General features: G+C 43.2%; 1 protein-coding gene across 3 annotated transcripts in view; it reads left to right on the forward strand.

The window, feature by feature from the left end:
* LOC107689390 (chromodomain-helicase-DNA-binding protein 7-like) overlaps positions 1-16,744 on the forward strand; it is a 43,316-nt gene extending 26,572 nt beyond the window's left edge. For 2 of the 3 annotated variants that reach the window (XM_016487352.1, XM_016487353.1), the window contains exons 17-36: positions 1-166; positions 373-483; positions 3,147-3,352; positions 4,596-4,795; positions 4,895-5,054; positions 6,905-6,994; positions 7,441-7,544; positions 8,905-9,034; positions 9,195-9,252; positions 9,358-9,418; positions 9,512-9,848; positions 9,949-10,157; positions 10,418-11,197; positions 12,907-13,064; positions 13,461-13,688; positions 13,825-14,223; positions 14,327-14,524; positions 14,616-14,753; positions 14,845-14,949; positions 15,449-16,744. The exon at positions 1-166 is cut by the window's left edge. In XM_016487352.1, the coding sequence (XP_016342838.1) occupies positions 1-166; positions 373-483; positions 3,147-3,352; positions 4,596-4,795; positions 4,895-5,054; positions 6,905-6,994; positions 7,441-7,544; positions 8,905-9,034; positions 9,195-9,252; positions 9,358-9,418; positions 9,512-9,848; positions 9,949-10,157; positions 10,418-11,197; positions 12,907-13,064; positions 13,461-13,688; positions 13,825-14,223; positions 14,327-14,524; positions 14,616-14,753; positions 14,845-14,949; positions 15,449-16,498 (4,888 nt within the window). In that variant the 3' untranslated portion in view covers positions 16,499-16,744. The remainder of the gene's footprint in view (positions 167-372; positions 484-3,146; positions 3,353-4,595; positions 4,796-4,894; positions 5,055-6,904; positions 6,995-7,440; positions 7,545-8,904; positions 9,035-9,194; positions 9,253-9,357; positions 9,419-9,511; positions 9,849-9,948; positions 10,158-10,417; positions 11,198-12,906; positions 13,065-13,460; positions 13,689-13,824; positions 14,224-14,326; positions 14,525-14,615; positions 14,754-14,844; positions 14,950-15,448) is intronic. The other variant, XM_016487354.1, reaches the window with a different exon arrangement.
* Positions 16,745-22,373: the final 5,629 nt, after the last annotated feature.

Genomic DNA, 22,373 nt, shown 5'->3' on the forward strand with positions numbered 1-22,373 from the left:
TAAAAAGGAGATTGAGGACCTTCTAAGGAAAGGTGCATATGGTGCTCTAATGGATGAGGAGGATGAGGGATCTAAGTTCTGTGAAGAAGACATTGATCAGATTTTGCAGAGACGAACACAGACCATTACCATTGAATCAGAAGGCAAAGGCTCAACATTTGCTAAGGTGATGACATTTAAAAACTTTCAGTCTTTTTGCCATGACTGAAGTCATGATGATATTAACAAAAACAATTTACCCACCTATCAATGTTATTGCATAATTACCTTTATATAAGCAATACTACCCATTTAATCTTGCTCTTAAAATAGTGCAACCTAAAGGGTAAGTGTCTCTGATCTCACTATTTATATTATTTTTTTCCCTACCAGGCAAGTTTTGTGGCCTCTGGGAACAGAAGCGCCATTTCTCTGGAGGACCCAGATTTCTGGCAGAAATGGGCAAAGAAAGCAGAGCTGGACCTGGATGTGATCAACGGCAGGGTAAGCTGCAACTTAACGGTGAAAAGGAGCTCTCTTGTGCTGTGAAATGCCTCACAGGAGATGTTGCATGAAGTGAGGCACTAATCTGTAGCACCTCTCTCTTGTGTAATTGTGTGTGGAGCACTTACAGCTGACTATTATTCATTGTTTCATTAATGCCGGGGTCATGCATTAGCAGCTTTTGACAGGTATCATATTCATAATTCTGCCTGACAATTGATACCTGAAGATGGTGTAAAACCAAATCTGGATAGTTTCCACCACACTCTGTGTTGTCACTCCTCATAAATATGCTATCTGGGCATAATTAATGAGGCTGATTTCCCCAGGCTAACAGTGCGTGGAATGTAGCCGTAATTGAGCAAAGGCGAAATTGTTTAAACTTGGCCATGGGAAGCATTTTCTGTAATTACCACTGTTCTTTGCACTCAGGAGAATTGGAAGCTCTAAGCAGCTTATATCTGCTTGAAGGGAAATGCCATGTTATGTCTAAATAAAAATGCTTTATCACAGTTTTTTCTGCATGTGTCTTTGAGCAGAGGTCTTCCATCTTTGCCATCTAGCGGCCACCTATATCTAGGGATGGGTACCGAAACCCGGTATTAAATGGACCCCGGGGCTAAATTATGAAAGACCGGTGTATCGATTAGCGTTTACGTTAACGGTTCTGCTGTCGGTATTGGAGAGATTAAGAAAACACACATAGGCTACATTTGTTATTGCTATATAGACATTACCTTGCAAATTCTATCTCACCAGAGTCGCCAGCTGTTTTTATATGGAATAATATTCAGACATTTTTCTATGATGCATTTTTTCTATTCGCAATTCAGAAGCGAGATCTCGCTCACACGGAGGAGCTTCAGTGCGCGCAACATGAAAGCCCTGTTTAATTGTGATGATAGAGGAGAGAACTAAGCATTCAAACATTTGCTTACACTTTAGACCTGTGGCTGTGATATTAAGCAAATATATAATTCTTTTTCGATTTTGGCTTCTAAGGATCATAAAAAAGAAGATATGAGGTAAAACTATTTAAAAACTAGCCGCGTTTTGTCTAGCGCAACTTCCTTCCCTTAACAGCGGTGCGCATTCATTCCTCCCTAAAAACCCAAACTTAAAATCAGAATAAGCACATTCGGTGAATGTTGTAAAATGCCATCTTTACTGTTGCTAAATTGTGGGGTATGTTTGATAAAACGTTGAAAGCACAATAATCCGCGCAAGAGACGCTGTTCCCCAGGCTGAAATGTGTGCACGCTCCTCCAATACGGACCGCAACTAGACAAGCAAAATATACTTTTGGCTTCGGGTGCACGTCCAAGCAATCAAATACACACAAAATATGTAAAAATGGCCGGCTTGGAGAGTGTTCTCTTAAACAGTTTGTCTTAAAGGGGTCATATGACGTTGCTAAAAAGAACATTGTTGCGTATTTGGTGTAATGCAATGTGTTTATGCGGTTAAAGGTTAAAAAAACACATTATTTTCCACATAATGTACATTATTGTTGCTCCTCTATGCCCCGCCTTTCTGAAACGTGTCGATTTTTACAAAGCTCATCGTTCTGAAAAGCGAGGTGTACGCTGATTGGCCAGCTATCCAGTGCGTTGTGATTGGCTGAATACCTCAAGCGTGTGACGGAAATGTTACGCCCCTTAACATACTGTGATGCCATCTCCCAGCACGACGAGACAAAACCAATAAAACCCATTACAAACGAGGCATTTGTTGCATCCAGTGGGGACATAATTACTGATTATAATGACTTATACTGTGTTTTGACGCGCTGCGTTGCGCATCGCATCGCGCCGCGTAAACATAAAACCATGTCTGCATTTGTGATCGGAGAAACGACAAACAACAAGCTCTATTGCGTAAAAACTGAGAAACACAAACAACAAGCTCTACTCTACACTGCTTAAAACTCGCGTTTGAATCATCAGTGGCAAATTCTTTAAATATAAAAAATGTACTTGCATGCTGAGTCAGAAGCGCCAGACTGTCCTTGCAAAGTTGGAACTGCCCCACTTTATGGAACAGCCTTTGAGCACAGACCCATTGAAGGCTATGCAGAACTGCAGGTTCAGGAAACAGTCCTCCATAAAATACGTCACATAGCGTTACACACTGCAGGCTAGAGTGAGCGGTGGCCGGCGGTCTTGAGAACGGCGCAGCCGGCGGATTCGACGAAGGAGCGGCCGGCGGGCTTGTTGTCTTAAAGTGACAGCAGTGACTGGCGCTTGGGCCATCAGTTAATCAAACAACAAAATACAAAGAGAAAATCACTCACAGCTCTCAATCTGAATAATATTAGCCTTAATAAGCGTTAATCTATGAATTCACACAGTGAAAATGCAGTGTTTATTTACATTTGATTACTTTATTAGATTTCTTTTGTTGGCTATATTACTTAACTGAACTTAAATATTAAAATATTTTTTACATTTCAGAATATAAAGCAATGTTAATTCAGCTCTAAAGTACCGGATCGATAAACAGTATTGGTAAAAGTAGTAATACCGTTAAAACTTTAACGATACCCATCCCTACCTATATCATGGTGCTACCATAGTATAGCACTAAAAGAACACGCCGAATCCTTTTCTGCTGTCTTAAACTCTTGAGGAAGCATTCTAACCCCAGATCGTATCTCTTGTCAGAATAATCTGGTGATTGACACTCCTCGGGTCCGGAAGCAGACTCGGCACTACAGTTCTATGAAGGAGGATGATTTGATGGAGTACTCAGAGCTTGAGAGTGACTCGGAGGACAAGCCCATTCAGAAACCACGGAGGCCCCAGGACCGAACCCAGGGGTACCCTCGCAGTGAGTGCTTCAGAGTGGAGAAGAACCTGCTCGTGTATGGGTGAGTGCAGTCTGGAAATGGTCATTTTATAATGTTGTTGTTGGTTTTAATAGCTTTGTACTCCTTTTTAGTGGGCTGCTGTAGCCTGAAAATTTACTGAGATTGTGCTAAATAACCATCTTGCACTTGAGGAGTCCCTGGGGCCTATCCCTATAATTAGTTGCCATTTAGCAGATGTGTTTTTTTTTTTTTTTTCCTCAAAAGCTGCTTTGAGTGTACAAACTATACATGACCCTACAGGGCAACGCTGCGCCCCCATTGGGGGGGGGAGTGGAATCCCCAATGCGTTTTCACACATAGAAACATACAAGTTAAAATTATTGCTGTCAACTAATTTTATCTATCAGACTTTTTCAGTCCATATCCCTCTAAAGTATCATTAGATCTCCATTGCCCTCAATCGTAGCTTGCCATGGAAACCAGTTTTAGCAGGAAGTCCATCCCAATGCCATGAGACAGGATATTCAGCTTCCTGCTTTGTTTTATCGCCGTCCAAATTCCCCTCGTCTTGTCTTTTTTTCCATTTGGAATGAGAATATCTGGTAGCTCACAGCCCACCAGTGCAGTGGCCGAGTTTGTCACGCTTGCTTGTCCCGGGGCAGTGGCAGACACAGCGCTATCTAACGCACACAGTTAATTAAGCGCCAGGCCTCAGTGCACTCAGCACTAATCATGGCTGGCTGCACGCACCATGTCTGACCAGTATTTTTTTTTTCTTTTCAGTCAGACGCGTCTAGACCCCTGGGCTATACGGCAAATTAGATCCATCAAGTCTATGGGCTTTGTCTCTTCTGATTTTTTTTGGGGGGGAAAAGCAGTGTAGGGCTGTGAAATCAGAGCAGACTTCCCCCCTCTCTCTTCCCAAAAAGCCCTTTAGGCCTGTGCTTAGTGAGTGCTTGAGTACTTCATCAAATAACAAGGGCATTGGGTCTCCTCATGATCATGCACCATGCCAGCAATGCAGTGGTGCCACGCCACCTCCTTCAGCTTGTGAGAAATGGCACAATCATAGAGTAATACTATGCTTAAACGATCCTGACACTGTGCTAGTTTTTTCCCCAGACAGTACAAATGCACTTTTTGAATCAGTTTAACTAGTCTTGTCAGTGACATTTTTCCATGCTGCTTTACAAAACTGAACAACTGAAGTTAAAGGCTTGAATTTTTTAAATAAGAAAGGACACAAACTGAAGTTTTCACATGCTGTATTTGCTCTGGCTAACTTTTCTTCTGTTGTGCGTAGCTGGGGCCGATGGGGTGACATCCTGTCCCATGGACGCTTTAAGCGCGCGCTGAGGGAGCAAGACGTAGAGACCATCTGCCGCGCACTCCTGGCCTACTGCCTGCTCCACTACCGTGGAGACGAGAACATCAAGAGCTTCATTTGGGACCTCATAACCCCTACTGAGGATGGCCAGAGCCGCACACTGACCAACCACTCTGGTAGGACACTCATCTGAAACCAAACTGAAAACATAATTTATTTTCTCTGTCAGCATCTACCTCTTCACTTGCTAAACAGTGGCATTTCTGTGGTTTCAGGACTGTCTGCCCCAGTGCCCCGGGGGCGTAAAGGGAAGAAGGGGAAGCCACAGGCTGTTCAGACTCACATGCCACAGGCTGACTGGCTTGCTGACTGTAATCCTGACCTCCTCCTTCAAGAGGACAGTTACAAGAGACACCTGAAACACCACTGCAACAAGTATGTATCATTTCACACACTGCCCTTTCCCACCTTTATGGACCATTACACTTACATGTAATGGTTAATATATTTTCCCTCTTGTTTTCCACCGTTTTAAATATTTCATTGGCAATATGTTGCACATTGAAACTACTTGAGTAAAAATTGTAGCCAATGTGATTATCCCTCCATTCAGTGTCTTTTTCGAGACATTGGTACACTAGTATAATCTAGATCTATTCGAAATATTTGTACCTGACATATGAATGGCAATCAATCCAGCAATTTTTCTACGATTAAAACAAAATCCTTGTCCAATGATTAGAAAGGTAATGGAAATTCCTTGGTCAAAAAATGAAAAGCCCTCGTTTAAAATTCCACACAAAGACTGTTCCGTTTTTCTGCTGCTGTCTTGTTTGAAAGTAACCTTTTGACTTCGAAGCCTGATATCCTCTGAAGCAGGTGCATTTAAAAACTTGAGAAGCTTTTCGAGTTAAAGTAATTGAAGCAAACTTGCGAGTTTAGCTGAATGTGTCCAAATGCGAGTTAGCGCTGTTACCTTGTGCTGCAGATGTTTCATTAAGTTGCTTGGCTCCGTAGTTTAGCTTTGACTAATGGATGTCAGTTAAAAAATGGCCAGCTGTAGAGAATCTGGCAAAAGAAAGAGTCCCATCTTTCTGGCAAAGGCTTTTGACTTCGAAGCCTGATATCCTCTGAAGCAGGTGCATTTAAAAACTTGAGAAGCTTTTCGAGTTAAAGTAATTGAAGCAAACTTGCGAGTTTAGCTGAATGTGTCCAAATGCGAGTTAGCGCTGTTACCTTGTGCTGCAGATGTTTCATTAAGTTGCTTGGCTCCTCCGTAGTTTAGCTTTGACTAATGAATGTCAGTTAAAAAATGGCCAGCTGTAGAGAATCTGGCAAAAGAAAGAGTCCCATCTTTCTGGCAAAGGCCTCTGCCAAGTTCCTGAAGTAATGAATGACAGGCCATGAGGAATCTTTTTCATCGCTGAAATTAAAGATTTTAAGAGCACTCAATAATTCATTGTTCAGCTCATCAGGCCGCACATGATGATTTTGCCTCTCGCCCCACACGTCTGTTATGCCTTGTGTGCCGCCGGCTTGCGTCTTTTGTTTTTCGAGGCCTCTCTGGTTTCATTTGATAAATAATTTCTGTTGCCAGGCTGGCATTGTTTTGTCCTGCCTAACGCTAGGCAGTGACAGAGAGAAAGCAAAACACGGTTTGCACTGCTGGCTCTGATGTGCATCCAGAGAAGGGGAACAGAGCAACAGCTGAAGAAACATTACGAGACGATAAATGCGAGGTGCTTAGTCCGCCAACCATCTGCTTGACGCACTGCAAACTTCTGCCTCTGTACTTTGGAGGCGTCCCGTTAGCACCTCCCCAACTTCCCTAACAGCATTAGGAAGGAAATGAAAACGAGAGGATGAAGGTGCTGGAGTGCGTACGTGTGGAGGAGGGGGACGAGGGTGGGTACGGGCGGCTCCCCAAGCGCAGCGGCGCGATGCCAGGCCAGGTGCCAGGCAGACCTGTTGGAAGCGGGTGAAAGGCGGCACACACAGAGGTGATTATGTGCAGCCATCTGTCAGGCGTGGAGGCTGCCGCACAGCGTTGCTAATCAGCCCTGGCAGCATGATGGATGAGCCATGGCACATGCCAAAGAGCTGCTGCTGCCGCTGCTACTGCTGCTGGCACAGCTCAGAGCTGGCCAAACTTACGCACTCTTTTGTTTTCTGCCTTCTCTCCTTCCCTTTGTCCCTTTTTCCTTCCTCTTAATCTGTGTCACTCCATTAACCCCAACTCATCTTTGTTTTTTGTTTTTCTCTCCTGCTCTCTCTATCTCTGACAGAGTGCTGCTGCGGGTCCGCATGCTCTACTATCTGCGACAAGAAGTCATCGGAGACCATGCAGACAGAATCCTGGAGGGAACCGATTCAAGGTTGGCATCTCTCTCCATTCCCTTCCACCGAATCCTGCCTGCTGTTATCTTTCCTCTCCCTCCATCACCTTCTCCTCCTCCTCCTCCCCCTTTCTGACAACACCCCCACCCAGATGTGCATGCATTTATAATGTGTAAACGTGCTCGCCATGTTGATGCTCTCAAGGACTCGACTGAAGTTCTAATGACTGCGAGGGGCTCGTGTGTGCACACAAGTGCGCAGGGTGAGATAAGGGAGTGGCTCAGATCTCTGACCATAATCAGGTTGGCCCTGAATAAACAAGATGAGAAATGGGCCTAAATGAGATGCGGCTTGCTAATGCTCGCGTTTCCTACCAGATGTCTGCAGATAGACATTAATGCCGCTCTCATTAGATTATGTGAAGCTGTGGCCATCTCCTGGATTTAATCACCCTTTCCTGTGTTTGTTTGTCTTTCGCTTATAGCGAGTTGGATATCTGGATCCCACAACCCTTCCATGCCGACGTCCCCACTGATTGGTGGGATCTCGATGCGGACAAGTCCCTCCTAATCGGTGTCTTTAAGCATGGTAAGCGCCGCCTCCTTACAGCTGACACTCTCTGATTGGTGTGTTTGCGGTGACAGGCGACAATAATTGCTCATGTTGACCTATTGTAATATTGCCTAGAGATTGATGATATTTTCTGAATGGCTGATCCTGTGCTTGATGGAGGGTGGCTGGGAAAATGGATGGGGGAAAGAGCCGAGATCTAATCCATCAAAGGCAACAGGCACCTCTCAGCACGTTTTATTAACATTGACCCGCAGTATTAAGAAGTGTTTTGGGAGAACCTGCTAAATTCCCAGTTTGGGACGTGATTGTTTTCTTTTGTGAAGCTGCGCAGCTGTCCCAATTTATCTTTTGGGGAAAACGGGGCCAAAAGCAGTATTAAAAAAAGAGATGGAGAGGGGTTTCTCAGCTGCTGACTTTTAATTGTATTAAGTATAGTAATAGCCATTTTATTTAGTAATGTCTGCTGCTCTTGCCACTGATATTAATCTTGGAGAGGGGCTTTTATGCTTCTCTCAGATTGGTCTTTTTTGTGAATGTGTGTACAGAGAGCTCTTTGAGAGCTACCTCGTTAACTCAGCTGGACTCCATACATGCGCGCACACACACAGGAGCGTGTATATAACACAGGCAGCCTGTTCTTAATCATAATCCCAATTCAGTAGGGAGGTCTGGGGAAGAAACCGGGAGAGAAGAGGTGGCAGGCCTGGACTGCAGAGGAAAGAGTGATGGCCTATAAACCCCCTCATGATTACAGTTTGGCTCGGGGCGCGGCAGCAGTTAGGAACAATGTGTCACCGCATAAATCCTAATTGAAATGTGATGTTCTAGCGGGGGAGGGGGTGCTCGAATCCTGTCTGATCAGCGGCTCAGCTGAAGTGGGTCCAGCCTGCCAATCGCCTCCCCTGTTGTGCACTGTGGGGATCTGCAGACTCGAATCTGTTCTGCTTGGACCGTTTCAACGGGCATTTTCCTTTGGCTCTGCCTTTTGTTTCTTTTAATGTTTTTTCTTTGGTTTGATTTAATCTTCTGGGTATTTTTTGAAAGGATTTCACTTTGTATTAAGATGTTGATTTAGTTTTTAAGGGGTTTTTTTCTTCAGTGTTTTTGAGGATCTTTTTATTCTTTTCGTAGCATTTTAAAGGGCTTTGATTACATGTTTATTGTGGCACATGCTAAGTTTTTAGCACCTCACACAACTGACATTTTATTTAAACAATACAATTTTTTTAAATTTCATTTTAAGCTACATTTGACACACCAGTAATACTTTTTTCTGCTTTCACAACACCAAGGGAAATAATAGCTCGCCAGCCCACAGCCCAGCCTGTAATTATGCATATTTTATGTTCACCGCTGCTCTCTTTTCTTCCGCTAGGCTACGAGAAGTATAACTCTATGTGTGCTGACCCCACCCTGTGTTTCCTGGAGAGGGTGGGCATGCCTGATGCCAAGGCCATCGCTGCCGAGCAGAGGGGAGCGGACATGATGGCAGATGGTGTCGAGGGGTAAGTTTGGCCCGAAATCACAGCCCCAGCAAGAGGGACTCCTCCTGCTCTTTCTTTCTCTGGCTCTCTCCTTCTTTCTTTATCCCTCACCCCGCTTTTCTTTTGGTTCTTTTCTTTGTTTTCTCTCCCACACTAAAAGCCTTTCTCTTTTTCACAATAGAGAGGATGAGGACCCAGAGTACAAGCCATTAAGGATGCCATTCAAAGACGATCTGGATGTGAGCTTTCAAATATATTAGTCTATTATTAGATAAAATCTGAAATCTAAAATCAGCATTGGTAATAGATTGGCTTATGTAACATTTTCTTTGCCATGTTCGCAGGATTTTACAAACTCTCCTCTGGATGATAAAGAAGAAGGGATGGATGGCGAGACTGGAGAAGGTATTTATTTCCCCAGCACACAGGTGTTACCCATCATACTTGGGATTTTTACTTCACGGTGCTCATCATTGCCGTCTGTTTGCCCACCCTCAGTGCCTAAGCCTGGTGAGAATGGGAAAGCAGGCAATCTATACTGGCCGCCAGCCTCTGCCCTGACAGCCCGATTGCGCCGCCTCATCACGGCCTATCAGCGCACTCACAAGCGTGAGCAACTAAGGCAGGAAGCCATGACCAAACCTGATCGGCGCCGAGGCCGTCCACGTGATGACATCCTTGCAATGGTAACAGAGGGAGGAGCTTATGCTCCGGATGGAGCGGTGGCTTTCATGGCTGAAGGAGGGCCCTTCATGGCCAAGGGATCACCTTTCATCCCCGACAGCGCCACCTTGCTGGCTGATGGAGCAGCTTATTTTAAAGAGCGACGGCAGAGGTGAGTTACGTCTAGATCTTCCATTTAAAAAAAGAAAAATCTATATTACTCCTTTAGTCACACATCACCTCATTTCCATTTACCACCATCTGTTTTCCAGATGGACAAGGCGTGAAGAGGCCGATTTCTACCGTGTGGTATCCACATTCGGTGTGGTTTATGACGTGCACAGACAATGCTTTGACTGGTCCCAGTTCCGTGCTTTTGCTCGTCTAGACAAGAAGACAGATGAAAGCCTGGAAAAATATTACTACTTTTTTGTGGCTATGTGCAAGCGGGTGTGTCGGATGCAGGTCAAAGCAGAAACAGGTAAACTTCTGTCTTTTTGAAACTGGAGAAAGAAAGAGCAGATGAAACATTGCAAAATATATCAGAAATGAATCGATATTCGCTTAGATAGCTATTCTTAATACTGGACATTGTAATATTGTGAAGCCTAAATTGATTTGTAATTCGCATTAAAAAAAATCATTTATTCATAGAAAATAGTATAAGATTTTTTACATATTGATATTGCTTTTTAATTGAATTTTAAATTATGCAACTGTCCATCATCTTTCTGCTTACAGTACTGCCAGACCCCACCCTCATCATTGACCCCATTACAGAAGAGCGGGCTTCACGGACGCTCTATCGTATCGAGCTGCTGCGGCAGATCAGGGAGCAGGTGTTGCCGCACCCTCTGCTGGATGAGAGGTTGAGTCTGTGCCAAACAAGTACCGACCTCCCAGCCTGGTGGGAGCCCGGGCGCCATGACCGAGACCTCTTGCGGGGTGCCGCAAAGCACGGTGTCAGCCGCACTGACTACCACATCCTCAACGACCCTGAGTTGAGCTTCTTGGAGGCCCATCGGAAGTTCACACAGAGCAAGGGTGCAGAACTGTCCATCGTGTCTGATCCTCTTACACCTCTGAACCTGCTCAAAGATGAGGAAGTGAAGGAAGACCAGGGAGATGTGTTAGTGCCCAAAGTGGAGAATGGTGACATAGAGGAGGTCAAAGAAGAAAAATCTGAAGCCCTCTCTCCTAAATATGAAGTGAAGAAAGAAGAGGAAGCAAATGATTTGGGTCTTAATTGTGAACCTAAAGAGGAAATGATGGAAGTGGAGGAGAAAGATGATGTAATAGAGGTTAAGCCCAAGGTAGAGCAGGGTTGTCCTGTGGATGGTATGACTGATGAGAAGCCCATGAATCAGGAGCCCACTACCCGTGAGGACAAAAACGCTCAGGATGAAGAAGAGCCACCATCAACCACTGAGGCTAAACTTTCTACTGGCAAAACCTCTAAAGAAGATGAGGAAGAAAAGATGGACGAGGACGACAAATCAGAAAAATTTTCACAAGCTGAAGGTGAATATTAGGCATTGTTTGGTATTAGGGTTGGGCGATGTCTACCAAATTGGCATCGGACTATGTCTACAGTGGTGATTTGAGGTGATTGAGTCAAAGCAAGTCAAGTAGGTGATACTGCGCATGTGTCGAGCTCATCCGTCTATTTAATCTAATTTCATTTAAATAATTTAGAATTTTGTTGCTGTTTTTAGTTTGTGTAAAACATCTAGCCCATAATTTGTTTGCTGTTTTTGCACAATGGGGGAATCGTGGGGAATCACGATGCCGGCTCAACATCTTGATGTCTGTCAGCCATCGCGATGGACGATGGCATTGTCTTTCGGCCCAACCCTATTTGATATTTTATTTCCTTTAACACTACATTTATTGTGTCTGCATCAGAAACATGCCCAAAACTTTTTTGTATGATCCAAAAACAAATCAAAACCGTTTTGGCCCAAGCTTTTTCTTTAATTACTTTAAATTGCTACTAAATCTAGGATTAGGCTAAATCCACTCCATCCTCTTTCAATTTATTTAGCTGGAACACCTTAAATTAGCTTCAAATTCCCAATAAAATATCTAAAGATGGCTGGCACCAATCAGAACTGAAGAAATTGTTTTCATACATGTTTCCTGTATACACTCTCCCTGTATATTCCATTGGTTGTACAGATTATCCTGCCCCAAATTTACTCCACTTGTTGAGCCAGTGTCACTTTGTTGGCTAGTCAGGATGCTCAAAAAGTAATATTTTGAAAGTATTTACAGTATCTCACAGAAGTGAGTACACCCCTCACATTTTTGTAAATATTTTGTCTTTTAATGTGACAACACTGAAGAAATGACACTTTGCTACAATGTAAAGTAGTGAGTGTACAGCTTGTATAACAGTGTAAATTTGCTGTCCCCTCAAAATAACTCAACACACAGCCATTAATGTCTCAACCGCTGGCCACAAAAGTGAGTACACCCCTAAGTGAAAATGTCCAAATTGGGCCCAATTAGCCATTTTCTCTCCCCGGTGTCATGTGACTCATTAGTGTTACAAGGTCTCAGGTGTGAATGGGGAGCAGGTGTGTTAAATTTGGTGTTATCGCTCTCACTCTCTCATACTGGTCACTGGAAGTTCAACATGGCACCTCATGGCAAAGAACTCTCTGAGGATCTGAAAAAAATAATTGTTGCGCTACATATAAAGATGGCGTAGGCTATAAGAAGATTGCCAAGACCCTGAAACTGAGCTGCAGCACGGTGGCCAAGACCATACAGCGGTTTAACAGGACAGGTTCCACTCAGAACAGGCCTCGCCATGGTCGACCAAAGAAGTTGAGTGCACTTTTGTGGCCAGCGGTTTAGACATTAGTGCTGTGTGTTGAGTTATTTTGAGGGGACAGCAAATTTACACTGTTATACAAGCTGTACACTCACTACTTTACATTGTAGCAAAGTGTCATTTCTTCAGTGTTGTCACATGAAAATATATAATAAAATATTTACAAAAATGTGAGGGTGTACTCACTTCTGTGAGATACTGTATTTATTTTGGAGGGGGAAATCAACTAATTTTCAGCCGTTTTTTCTTCATATTATGCTGGGATATAAAGAAATTACACACTTGACCTTTTCAAGATACTGTATTTGGCAAAAAAAAAAACTGCATAGATTTTGATTTGAGAAGCCTTATTGCAGTCTAGCTTGTATTAAAAGATCATTTTTATTTGCAGCTGGAGCAGCCTCTGAGAGGAAGAATTTCGATGAGGAGAGTAACGCCTCCTTGAGCACAGCCCGTGATGAGACCAGGGACTGTTTCAGCGTTGATGACGTTGAGCTGTCAGCCTCTCAGATGTTCGGTGAACGTTCACTGTTCTCCTTCTGGCCCAAGGTTAGTTAAACCATTTTTCCCACTTCATTGACAATTTCCTTTCCTTTTTTGTCAAATCAATTTAAATTTTTTCAGATTAACTTTCAGATTCTATCTCCATTTTCCCCCTCTTCTAGCATGTAGTAATCTAGTTTACCACAAAAGTGATTTGAAAATAAATGAAGCCAAGCCCAAAGCTTTGAGGAAAACATGATGTAATGCAGAGTGAAAAGACTGTACTTAGCTTTCTCCTCTAATAACCGAGCAAAATTGCATTATAAGATTCTTAGGACATGAAACCGGAGCTGAATTGGAGAAAATGAGATACCCTTTGTTGTACTCTCTAGTTCATTATGTATGCATCCATGTGCACACACTCACTTACACTTGTGCTGCTCTTCTGTGTTTGTACTTTAGGACAGGGTAATGATCAATCGTATGGACAACATCTGTGAAGCGGTCATGAAGGGCAAGTGGCCTTCCAACAGGAGGCATTTCTTTGACTTACCAGGCCTGTTGCCTGGCTACAGCTCCATGGCAACGGACAGCCCCCTGCAGATGCGGAGACTTGGTGATCTCTCAATGGTGGGTCAAACCAGCTATAGTGGCAGTGAGGACCTCACCATGTCACCACAGGTCAACAAGGCAAGTCCCGCCTCTAACCCAGCCTGCTGTGCTCCCATGGGTGCTGATGCACCTGTTGTCTTTTGTTTAAGTAGTTTAACATTATAAAATGGATTTTAATAGTTATGTTATGCACCCTCTCGTTGTTCTTGTCCAGGACGATGCTTTGAGCCTGTCAGTACCTCGGCAGCGCAGACGCAGGAGGAGGAAGGTGGAGATTGAGGCAGAGCGTGCTGCCAAGCGCAGGAACCTGATGGAGATGGTCGCTCACTTACGAGAGTCCCATGCTGCAGAAGGCCAAGCACAGGCCATAGACCTGACCAAGGCCCTGCACGGCGTGTCCAGCTCTTCCTCTGCCTTCCCTGGAGCCATGGCCTCCTCCACAGCCCTGAAAGCACAGATGGAGCTGCTGCAGGCAGGCGCTTCCTCTAGACCAAGAGCCAACGGCTCTCTGCTTGACACTGAACTCCCCAACCGGAGAAAGCGAGGTCGCAGGAAAAATGTGGAGGGGTTGGAACTGCTCTTTATGGGAAACAAGAGAGGACAACTCAATACGGTACGTATCCTGTCAGGATGTGATGCCATTTTCATGTGGCTCATAGACCTTTTAAGCACACAAACACTTATTTTTCTCATTTTCTGTTCATTTGCATCTACAGGAAAATTCCGATGGGACCAAAGCTTTTGTGGATGGGCGGGCACATAGACCCATGTCATCTCCTGCACATAAGGCCCCCGTTGAAGGCCTAGAAGAGGGAAGCCATCTTACAGGAGAAGATGGACCCAGCACTAAGGACCTACGGGAGTGGCTGAGACAGCACCCCACTTACACTATGGATATGCCTGGATACGTACCAGTGAGTGCAGTTCTTTGTGCCCACCTTGTTGGCTGATGTGGGAATGTCCTGTGCATTTTATCTTACAGAGTTCTCTTGTTCTTGTTCTTAGAAGAATGAGGACCTCCTCTCTCAGTTTGCCAAGCCCAAACAGAAAAGACACAGATGCCGCAATCCCAACAAGATCGACATTAATACGCTGACTGGAGAGGAGAGAGTCCCTGTTGTTAACATTAGGAATGGAAGAAAGGCAAGTATTAATGTTTATGAATGGATTAAGTTTATTCCCCACAAAATAATCTTTACACTCGCTGTAACGTTTATAATTTGTATAACTACAGATGGGAGGAGCCATGGCCCCTCCAATGAAGGATTTACCCCGCTGGCTGGTTGAAAATTCAGAATTTGCCATCGCCCCTGACTGGACGGATATTGTGAAGCAATCGGTGCGTCTTTTATTTGAATGAGTGAATTCAGATCAATTTAGCCACTATTTGGTCATTTAAACTTTTTTTTTTTTTTTTTTTTTTTTTAATACATTCAGCACACATGACGTTAAGGGCATTTTGTAATATTATAAAATATTTCCATTTAAAATAAATGCTGTTTTTTTGTTTTGTTTTTTACATTTCCACCGAAACATTGAGCAGCATATAACGTTCAATAAAAAAATGTTTTTTGAGCAGTAAGTCAGCCTATTTATTTCTGAAAGATCATGTGACTCAAGACTGACTGAAGATTTCCCATCACAGGAATAAATTAGATTTTGAAATATATTAAAATAAGTTATTTTAAAATGTAGTATTTGGCGATGACTGTTTTTATTGTACTCTTGATCAAATAAATGGAGCCTAATAGACTTCATTAAAAACATGAGAATTTTTCCTAACCCCTGACTTTTCATTGTTATTGTATATACTTAAATTGTTTTCTTTTTGTTTCTAGGGCTTTCTCCCAGAGTCCATGTTTGACCGTCTTCTGTCTGGGCCAGTAGTCAGAGAGGAGGGTGTGCGCCGTAGAGGCAGGCGACCCAAATCTGAGATCGCCAAGGCGACAGCAGCAGCGCAGGCAGCAGCCTCAGCAGTGGCTTCCACGTCTGGCGTTAATCCTTTGCTGATGAATGGGCTGTTTGGCAGTATGGACCTGGCCAGTCTGCAGGGCCTGCAGAACCTCCAGAGCCTCCAGCTGGCTGCTGGCCTCATGGGCTTTCCCGCTGCTCTCGGAGGGGGAGCAGACGCCAAGCACGCTGCAACCATGCTGCCTCTCATGCTTCCTGGCATGGGTGGCCTCCCCAACATGTTCAGCCTGGGGAGTCTGTTTGGAGGAAGCCTGGCTGCTGCTGCAACGGCCACCAATGGTGCATCTGGCACAGAACAGGCCGATTCTGAGGAGAATCCCAAGCCGAAGACTGACGAGGAAACCAAGGACGAAGGAGATGAGAAAGAGGAGAAGGAAGCAGAGAAATCGAATGAAATGGAGTCTGCTGAGACAACCGGTGATGCTGCTGCACTGAATGCAGTAGCCGCTGCTGCGGCCGCCAGCATGTCCACCAACGCACTGGCCTTCAACCCTTTCCTGCTGTCCACCATGGCCCCAGGCCTCTTCTACCCATCCATGTTCTTACCCCCCAGCCTGGGTGGCCTGGGCATTCCAGGCTTCCCCCAAGCTTCTCTAGCTGACCTCCAGAGCGCTGTGTCCGGGGCCTTTGGGGCCACCGGCGAGGACAAGGATTCCGGTAAAGGGCCCCCCCACACAAATCAGGACCAGAACGCCTCCACGGCTGACATGGAAACTGCTGACAACACACTTGAAGACAGTGACTCAGAGGAGAGCCAGAACAAGACTGCAGATTCATCAGTACTAGATGATGACCTGGCAGGGCCGGCAGAGGAAATGGACTCCATGGAGGGTGGAATGGATGATGAGGAGGAGGAGGAGGATGATGACGATGAGGAGGATGATGACCCTGCTGATGAGGATGACAAGAGTGACTAAAAAACTGAATCAGGCCTTCTAACATTTCCCCAGGACTGAGGAGAGACAGACTGAACTCTGACAGAGTGGTTAGTCCAGTTGTTTACATGCCAACTCAATATCCAAAACACTTTGGTCGTTTGGTTTTTGTTGACAGGTAACGTTAAGAGGATAGCAAATAAGCTGTCTCTGTAGCCATTAGCATAGCCAGGGATGACGTGAACAGTTGTGCGGATGTCAAAAGGGTGGGGGTTTTTTTCCCCTGTATTTTCCTTTTTTTTTTTGCCAACTGTGGTAATGATGCTTTTAATAAAAGTGACTCACAATATTCGCCTAGGAAACCAAAACCGTGTTTGTGTAGCTCTGTGGGGATGTCAAACAGCATCCTCTGACGACAACAAAGCTTTTATATCATCTAACAGAATAAATTGTTCATTCACTTCAAGTTTTATGTCTTTGATCTGTCAAATTAGATTTATTTGAAATAATTGTAAGAATTTTTTTTTAATCATTAGCACCAAATATGTGTAGTTCCAGCTAGAGCAATGTTGAATTTAGGTGCAAGGTATTTGATTTCCGCACTTGAGACCATTAAATGCAATTTAAAATATGAAATATTTACTTAAAATTTGTAGATGCCTCATACTGTAGCACTACATGACCTGGTTGCCAGGGAAAGAGAGGCTCCGACAGGCCTGTTTACTCTAGCCATCATAAACACCATCAGTCCTGTGGAGCGGTTGACATAACGCGCTCCGACAGGATGAGAGGACATGGCAGGGGCTCTCTGTCCGCTCCAGTAGCCAGCCATTATGAGACTAACGCCTGGAACAAGGCTTCTCTTTCCCCTCTCTCGACAGACATCTTTCATAATTGCACTTTCCGATGAAGTGGCTCGTGAAATCCATAGGTCTCGTGTGCACCCAGCATGCAGCTCTTGGCAGGAGTTAGAGTTTGAGATTTGGACAGGAGTTTCTTGTGCACAAGAGTTGTGAGTTGTAAAAATGATGCCTTTTATTGTTGCAGTGGAAGTCATGAAGTGTTAATGTACGTTAATTTAGTTTTTGGATGTGGAAAATGTTTTTCTTTGTCCTTTATAAGCAAATAACGGTGAACCGCTTTTGTGCTTGTTGAATAGTTTTTCCTCCACTTCCTGTTTTTAATGAAGAGCGAGTTCTTGTGTTGTCAACGCGGTTTCTGTGGCAGTGAAAATCTGTGGTTCCTAGTCATTATGTGCCATCTTGACACATGGCGCAGTCACTCGCAGAGGGCTTGTCACCACCGGCATCGTGCCTCCTTCACAAACCACTGACTGCTGGGTGTGAAGTCTGTCATTGGAGAGGAGGCAGGTTGTGGTTAGCCACTGAGCGTCAAACACGGCACAGTTCACTAACGCTGGGCCACTGGGATTAGAGCTGGCAGCTTCCCCTTAAACCCGGGATACACTGCACGATTTTTAGCTGTCCCAGATGAAAGATTGCCATCGTGAAGCAATCGTGGCGATTTCTGTGATCGTGGCTCTTAATCGCTGGTCCTATGTCGTACAGTGAGAGAGGTTCAAAGATGGGCTTTTTCCCGGTCTTGCGACCAAAGATAGCCTACGATAGTTTTCTGACAGTGTCAGAAATTCAGCATGATCAACGCACAGTGTGTTTGCTGCAACGACCTGCGTCTACTCAGCAGCCAATGAAATTGCAACATGAAATGACATATTGATCCACGCGACCAGCGGTGCTACAATTTCAATGCCATGGAGGCAAAAAAAGTAGAATGTATACTGGTATGTGGGATACCCATAAAGAACAAATTCTTGTTGAGTTGTGGCAGCAGAGGGCATGTTTGTACGATGTGTCCTCTAGCTGCTATCATGACCGCACCAAAAAAGGAACTGCAGCTGCCAAGCTCCCTGTGCAAAACTGGCATCCCAAGTTGTCCTCTTTTCCCGAGCCATGCGCGGGTCCATATTGCCCTCTTCCGCCAGCGCCGATCTTCTTTGTTTCAGCGCACATGAAAAGCACAACTGCCAAAGCGCGATCCATCTTGATGTACCGGTATTTGTTTACCACTAGCGCATGCTGATGACATTGCGCTAACGTGTGTCGCAGCCTACGATTCAATAGGTGTCATCATCGTACAGTCTACATGCTTGTCGTACCCAAGTTTAAACGATCCATGTCGCACAGTGTGATAAAGTAATGATCTTATAGGATTGCTAAAATCGTGCAGTGTATCCCGGGCTTTAGGAGAGGCCCTTTCTCGACTTCAGACTGAATGCTTCCCTCAGCTGCTGCTGTGCTGTTGTAGTAGTCTGTAAAAGAAGACCCACGGCTGCTGCACTGAACCGCCAAAACATAAAAGGGTGATATCAGAAAATCTACCCTTATGTATTGGTGTAACAATTTCCAATGATATTCAGTATGTCAGCAACTCCTTTGGTTACATCTTGCTATGTTGTTTAATTCAGTGCCTCTGAGTAAAACGAATACATTTTGCAATGTTTTTCCAAAGTCCCTTGAAAGCAAGTCTGTTCACTCAGAGGCCATATTTGCAACTAACAAATGTATTATTTCTTGTCGTGTACAGCACCTAACCAGAATGGGGAAAGACCACAGAGACATTTATATTCAATTCAATTCAAGTTTATTTGTATAGCGCTTTTGACGATACAAATCGGGCATGTATACATGGTCAAGAAGATCTGCTGAAGTTCAAACCAAGCACCAGAATGGGGAAGAAAGTTGATTTAAGTGATTTTGATCTTGGCATGGCTGTTAGTGCCAGGCATGCTGGTCTGAGTATTTCAGAAACTGCTGATCTGCTGGGATTTTCACACACACATCCAGCTCTAGGGTTTACAGAAAATGGTCTGAAAAAGAGAAAATAGTCATGCCGACTGCTCGCCTGGCCTGTTTCTCAAACTGCGCGCACACACACTTGCGCACGCCACGGCGCTCTCACTCAGTAGTGCAAACAGATGTCATGGCTTAAAACTACCGACAGCATCTGGAGGAAAAGAGCGACGGATATAAAAATATAAATATGCTTGTATTTTACACAGATAGTGCTCTCCAAGATCAGGTTATTTACTCAACCTCATATTGTTTCAAACAGGGGCGGTGCTAGAGCCTTTTTAATGGGACACGAGCCCCAGTAAAATACTTCTGTGCCTCAGTGAAGTCATCTGTCAATGGAGATGACCGTATACCGAGAATAATTTTCCCTGATAATATTTCAGCAAAGTCTTCGATAAGCTGTTTGGAATCAGAACTAAATGCCAGAATTGTGAATATATAGGCTATATATATATATATATATATAAAAACATCTGAAAATGTAAGCAAATCCGTTTCATTCAGTCACACTGGTTTCTTTTGTCTTAAGACATAAAAAATAAAACAAAAAGAAAAATAAGTAAAGAAAAAGAAAATAAAAAAACAGCACTTGGATGAGGTAGATATAAAAAAAAATGTAAAAAAAAAAATCCGTTGTAGGAAACAAACTTGCAAATGTCTTCTATCCTTTGTCAGTGATAAAGCTTCTCTTTATTGCACATATGGCTTGTGAATTACTCGGTACGGTAAACACAATTTATAGCCTATCCATAAAAGTATCATACAAAATGTCTTGCTTCCAAACCTGTTTGTGTTTCTTTCTTACTGGAATCACAAAACGAGAATTTCGTATAATGTTCACACTGCTCTATTCCAAACAACAAAAGTTAATTGTGACCAGGAGCGGTCAAGCTTCAAAAATGACTAAAAGCACCATGAAAGTGCAACTTAAACACTATATTCTAAGTCTTCTGAAAGTCACAGCTTTTTGTGAGAAACAGTTTTGTGTGAATTTTAAGTTGTTATTCATTGAGAATATGCTCTGCAGCTCTCGAATATTATTTACAGTAATGGATATCCAAATATGTCATTGGTTCTTGTTCTGTCATTTACTTTATTTGTGTGAAAAACAGCAGCATGAACATTTTGTCTAACATCTAATTTTGTATTTAATGTAAGAAAGGAGTCTGCGTTGCCAGGTTTGGAAGGACATGAGCGTGAGTAAATGTTGACATGATTCTCATTTCTGGGTGAAAATCCTAGAGGTTTAAACGTAAAATTTTTTTAAAAAATGACACTGATGGCCACAAACATTTTTTACACCTGTGCATATGCAGAAAAGACAATCCCAATCTTTATCGGAGGGCTCTTGATCCTGCTAGCTGGTCTGTGCTTGCACAGGTATGACTCATCAGAAGCCATGTTGCCCAGAGTCAGTGTCTGTGAGCTGTGTGGCCCCAGAGACGGGCTGTATTTCACTGTGAAATGAAACGCTCCTGCGCTACACAAACACCCTCATTATACCCTGATCGCCCAGGAAGATTTGAGGCAGAATGTTTTGCTCAACTTCTGCTGAAATGGGGCTGGAGGAGAGGAATGCATAACTTAACACATGACAGTTTCTCATCTCTGAGAGAAATTTATGTTAAATCCTCAAGTCTCGGTGTGATAAATTGTCCTGTTATTAGAAAGTGTAAACAAGACCCTAAAGTCAGTGGTTCTGGTGGGTTGACTGTTCTAATATGGTTGTGGACAGCAACAATGCTAATAATAAAATGAACCTAACCATATATTCATGAATAGTGAGGATAGAAACATAGACTAATGTTCTAAATTTCCATAACTTTAATGTCAAAGTTAGTCAAAATATAGAATATGTAGGTGCAAATTCATTTGTCATTTAGTAGAAGCTAATCAAATTAAACAGATGCCAATATGTAAAGGTAGTTTACAAGCCCTCGTCCTTATGATAATGATTTAATTAACAAAACTACACAAGAATTAAAAAAAAGAGGGTTAGTTCACCCAAAAATGAAAATGGTCATCATTTACTCACCCTTAATGTTTTTCTAAACCTGTTTAAGTTTTGTTCTTCCTTGAAACACAAAAGAAGGTAGTTTTAATTAAACGGTTCGAACATCCCCTAAATGAAATCTTATCGTATAAAGCAATTTAGTCTCTTCAGAACACTTGGATCAAACTGTTCATACGTATGATTTCTTTTATGAACTTTTTGTAGCGTCAAAGTTTTGAGTGAATGTACTTGGACAAAAAAAAAAAAGTTTAAAAATATCTTCATTTGTGTTTCGAAGTGAACAAATGTCTTATGAGTTTGGAACTACCTAATGATGTGTTTTGTACAGTGAATTATTGGCTATAGAGAGCATGAAATTCAACCTTGAATCAAAATTCAAGACATGTTTACAAACCAAATACTCAAAATTGTCAAGACAATATAAAATAAAAAAGTCAGTTTTTCAGCCTATGCAATTTTAATGCAAATGATGGTTTATGTAGCTCATGGCAATATTAATACATTTTAATGATTAATTTTACATACTTTTTTACATTTATTTTCATTCAATACACTATTTTTAATGGGGCCATCACTTGTCCAAAGTAAAATATGGGTTCTGAAGCAAATCCTGCTGAGAAGCTCGCAATACACTTTGTAATGTTACTCTTAGAATAAAAACATCTTGGTAGTTTTCTTAGTTTTTTTACTACTTTTCATTTGACCCCATTCATCTGTTCCTGTGTTCTTCTGGCATCTTCTGCTGTTGTCTTTGACCAAGTGAGGCTGGTTCCCCTCCAGCTGCATCTCTTATCAGCATGAAACACAAACCCAGCCGCGAGTCTGGACTGCGTCTGTGCCCAGAGTTCTGGCTGCTGCCTGCACATAGACACTCTACTGAGACGGTTAAGAATCAACATCCAAACACTAGCCAGTGCCGTCAACGATGCCACATCAAGTTTTCTTTAAACCTTTTACTGCACTCTTCAGAACAACCACGGTAAAATACCTTTCTAAATCACAAATGAAGTTCTTCGAGGGTGTCTGCTGC

This window comes from Sinocyclocheilus anshuiensis, unplaced genomic scaffold, assembly GCF_001515605.1.
Source record: "Sinocyclocheilus anshuiensis isolate Anshui unplaced genomic scaffold, SAMN03320099.WGS_v1.1 scaffold1291, whole genome shotgun sequence".
NCBI classification, from domain to species: Eukaryota; Metazoa; Chordata; class Actinopteri; order Cypriniformes; family Cyprinidae; genus Sinocyclocheilus; species Sinocyclocheilus anshuiensis.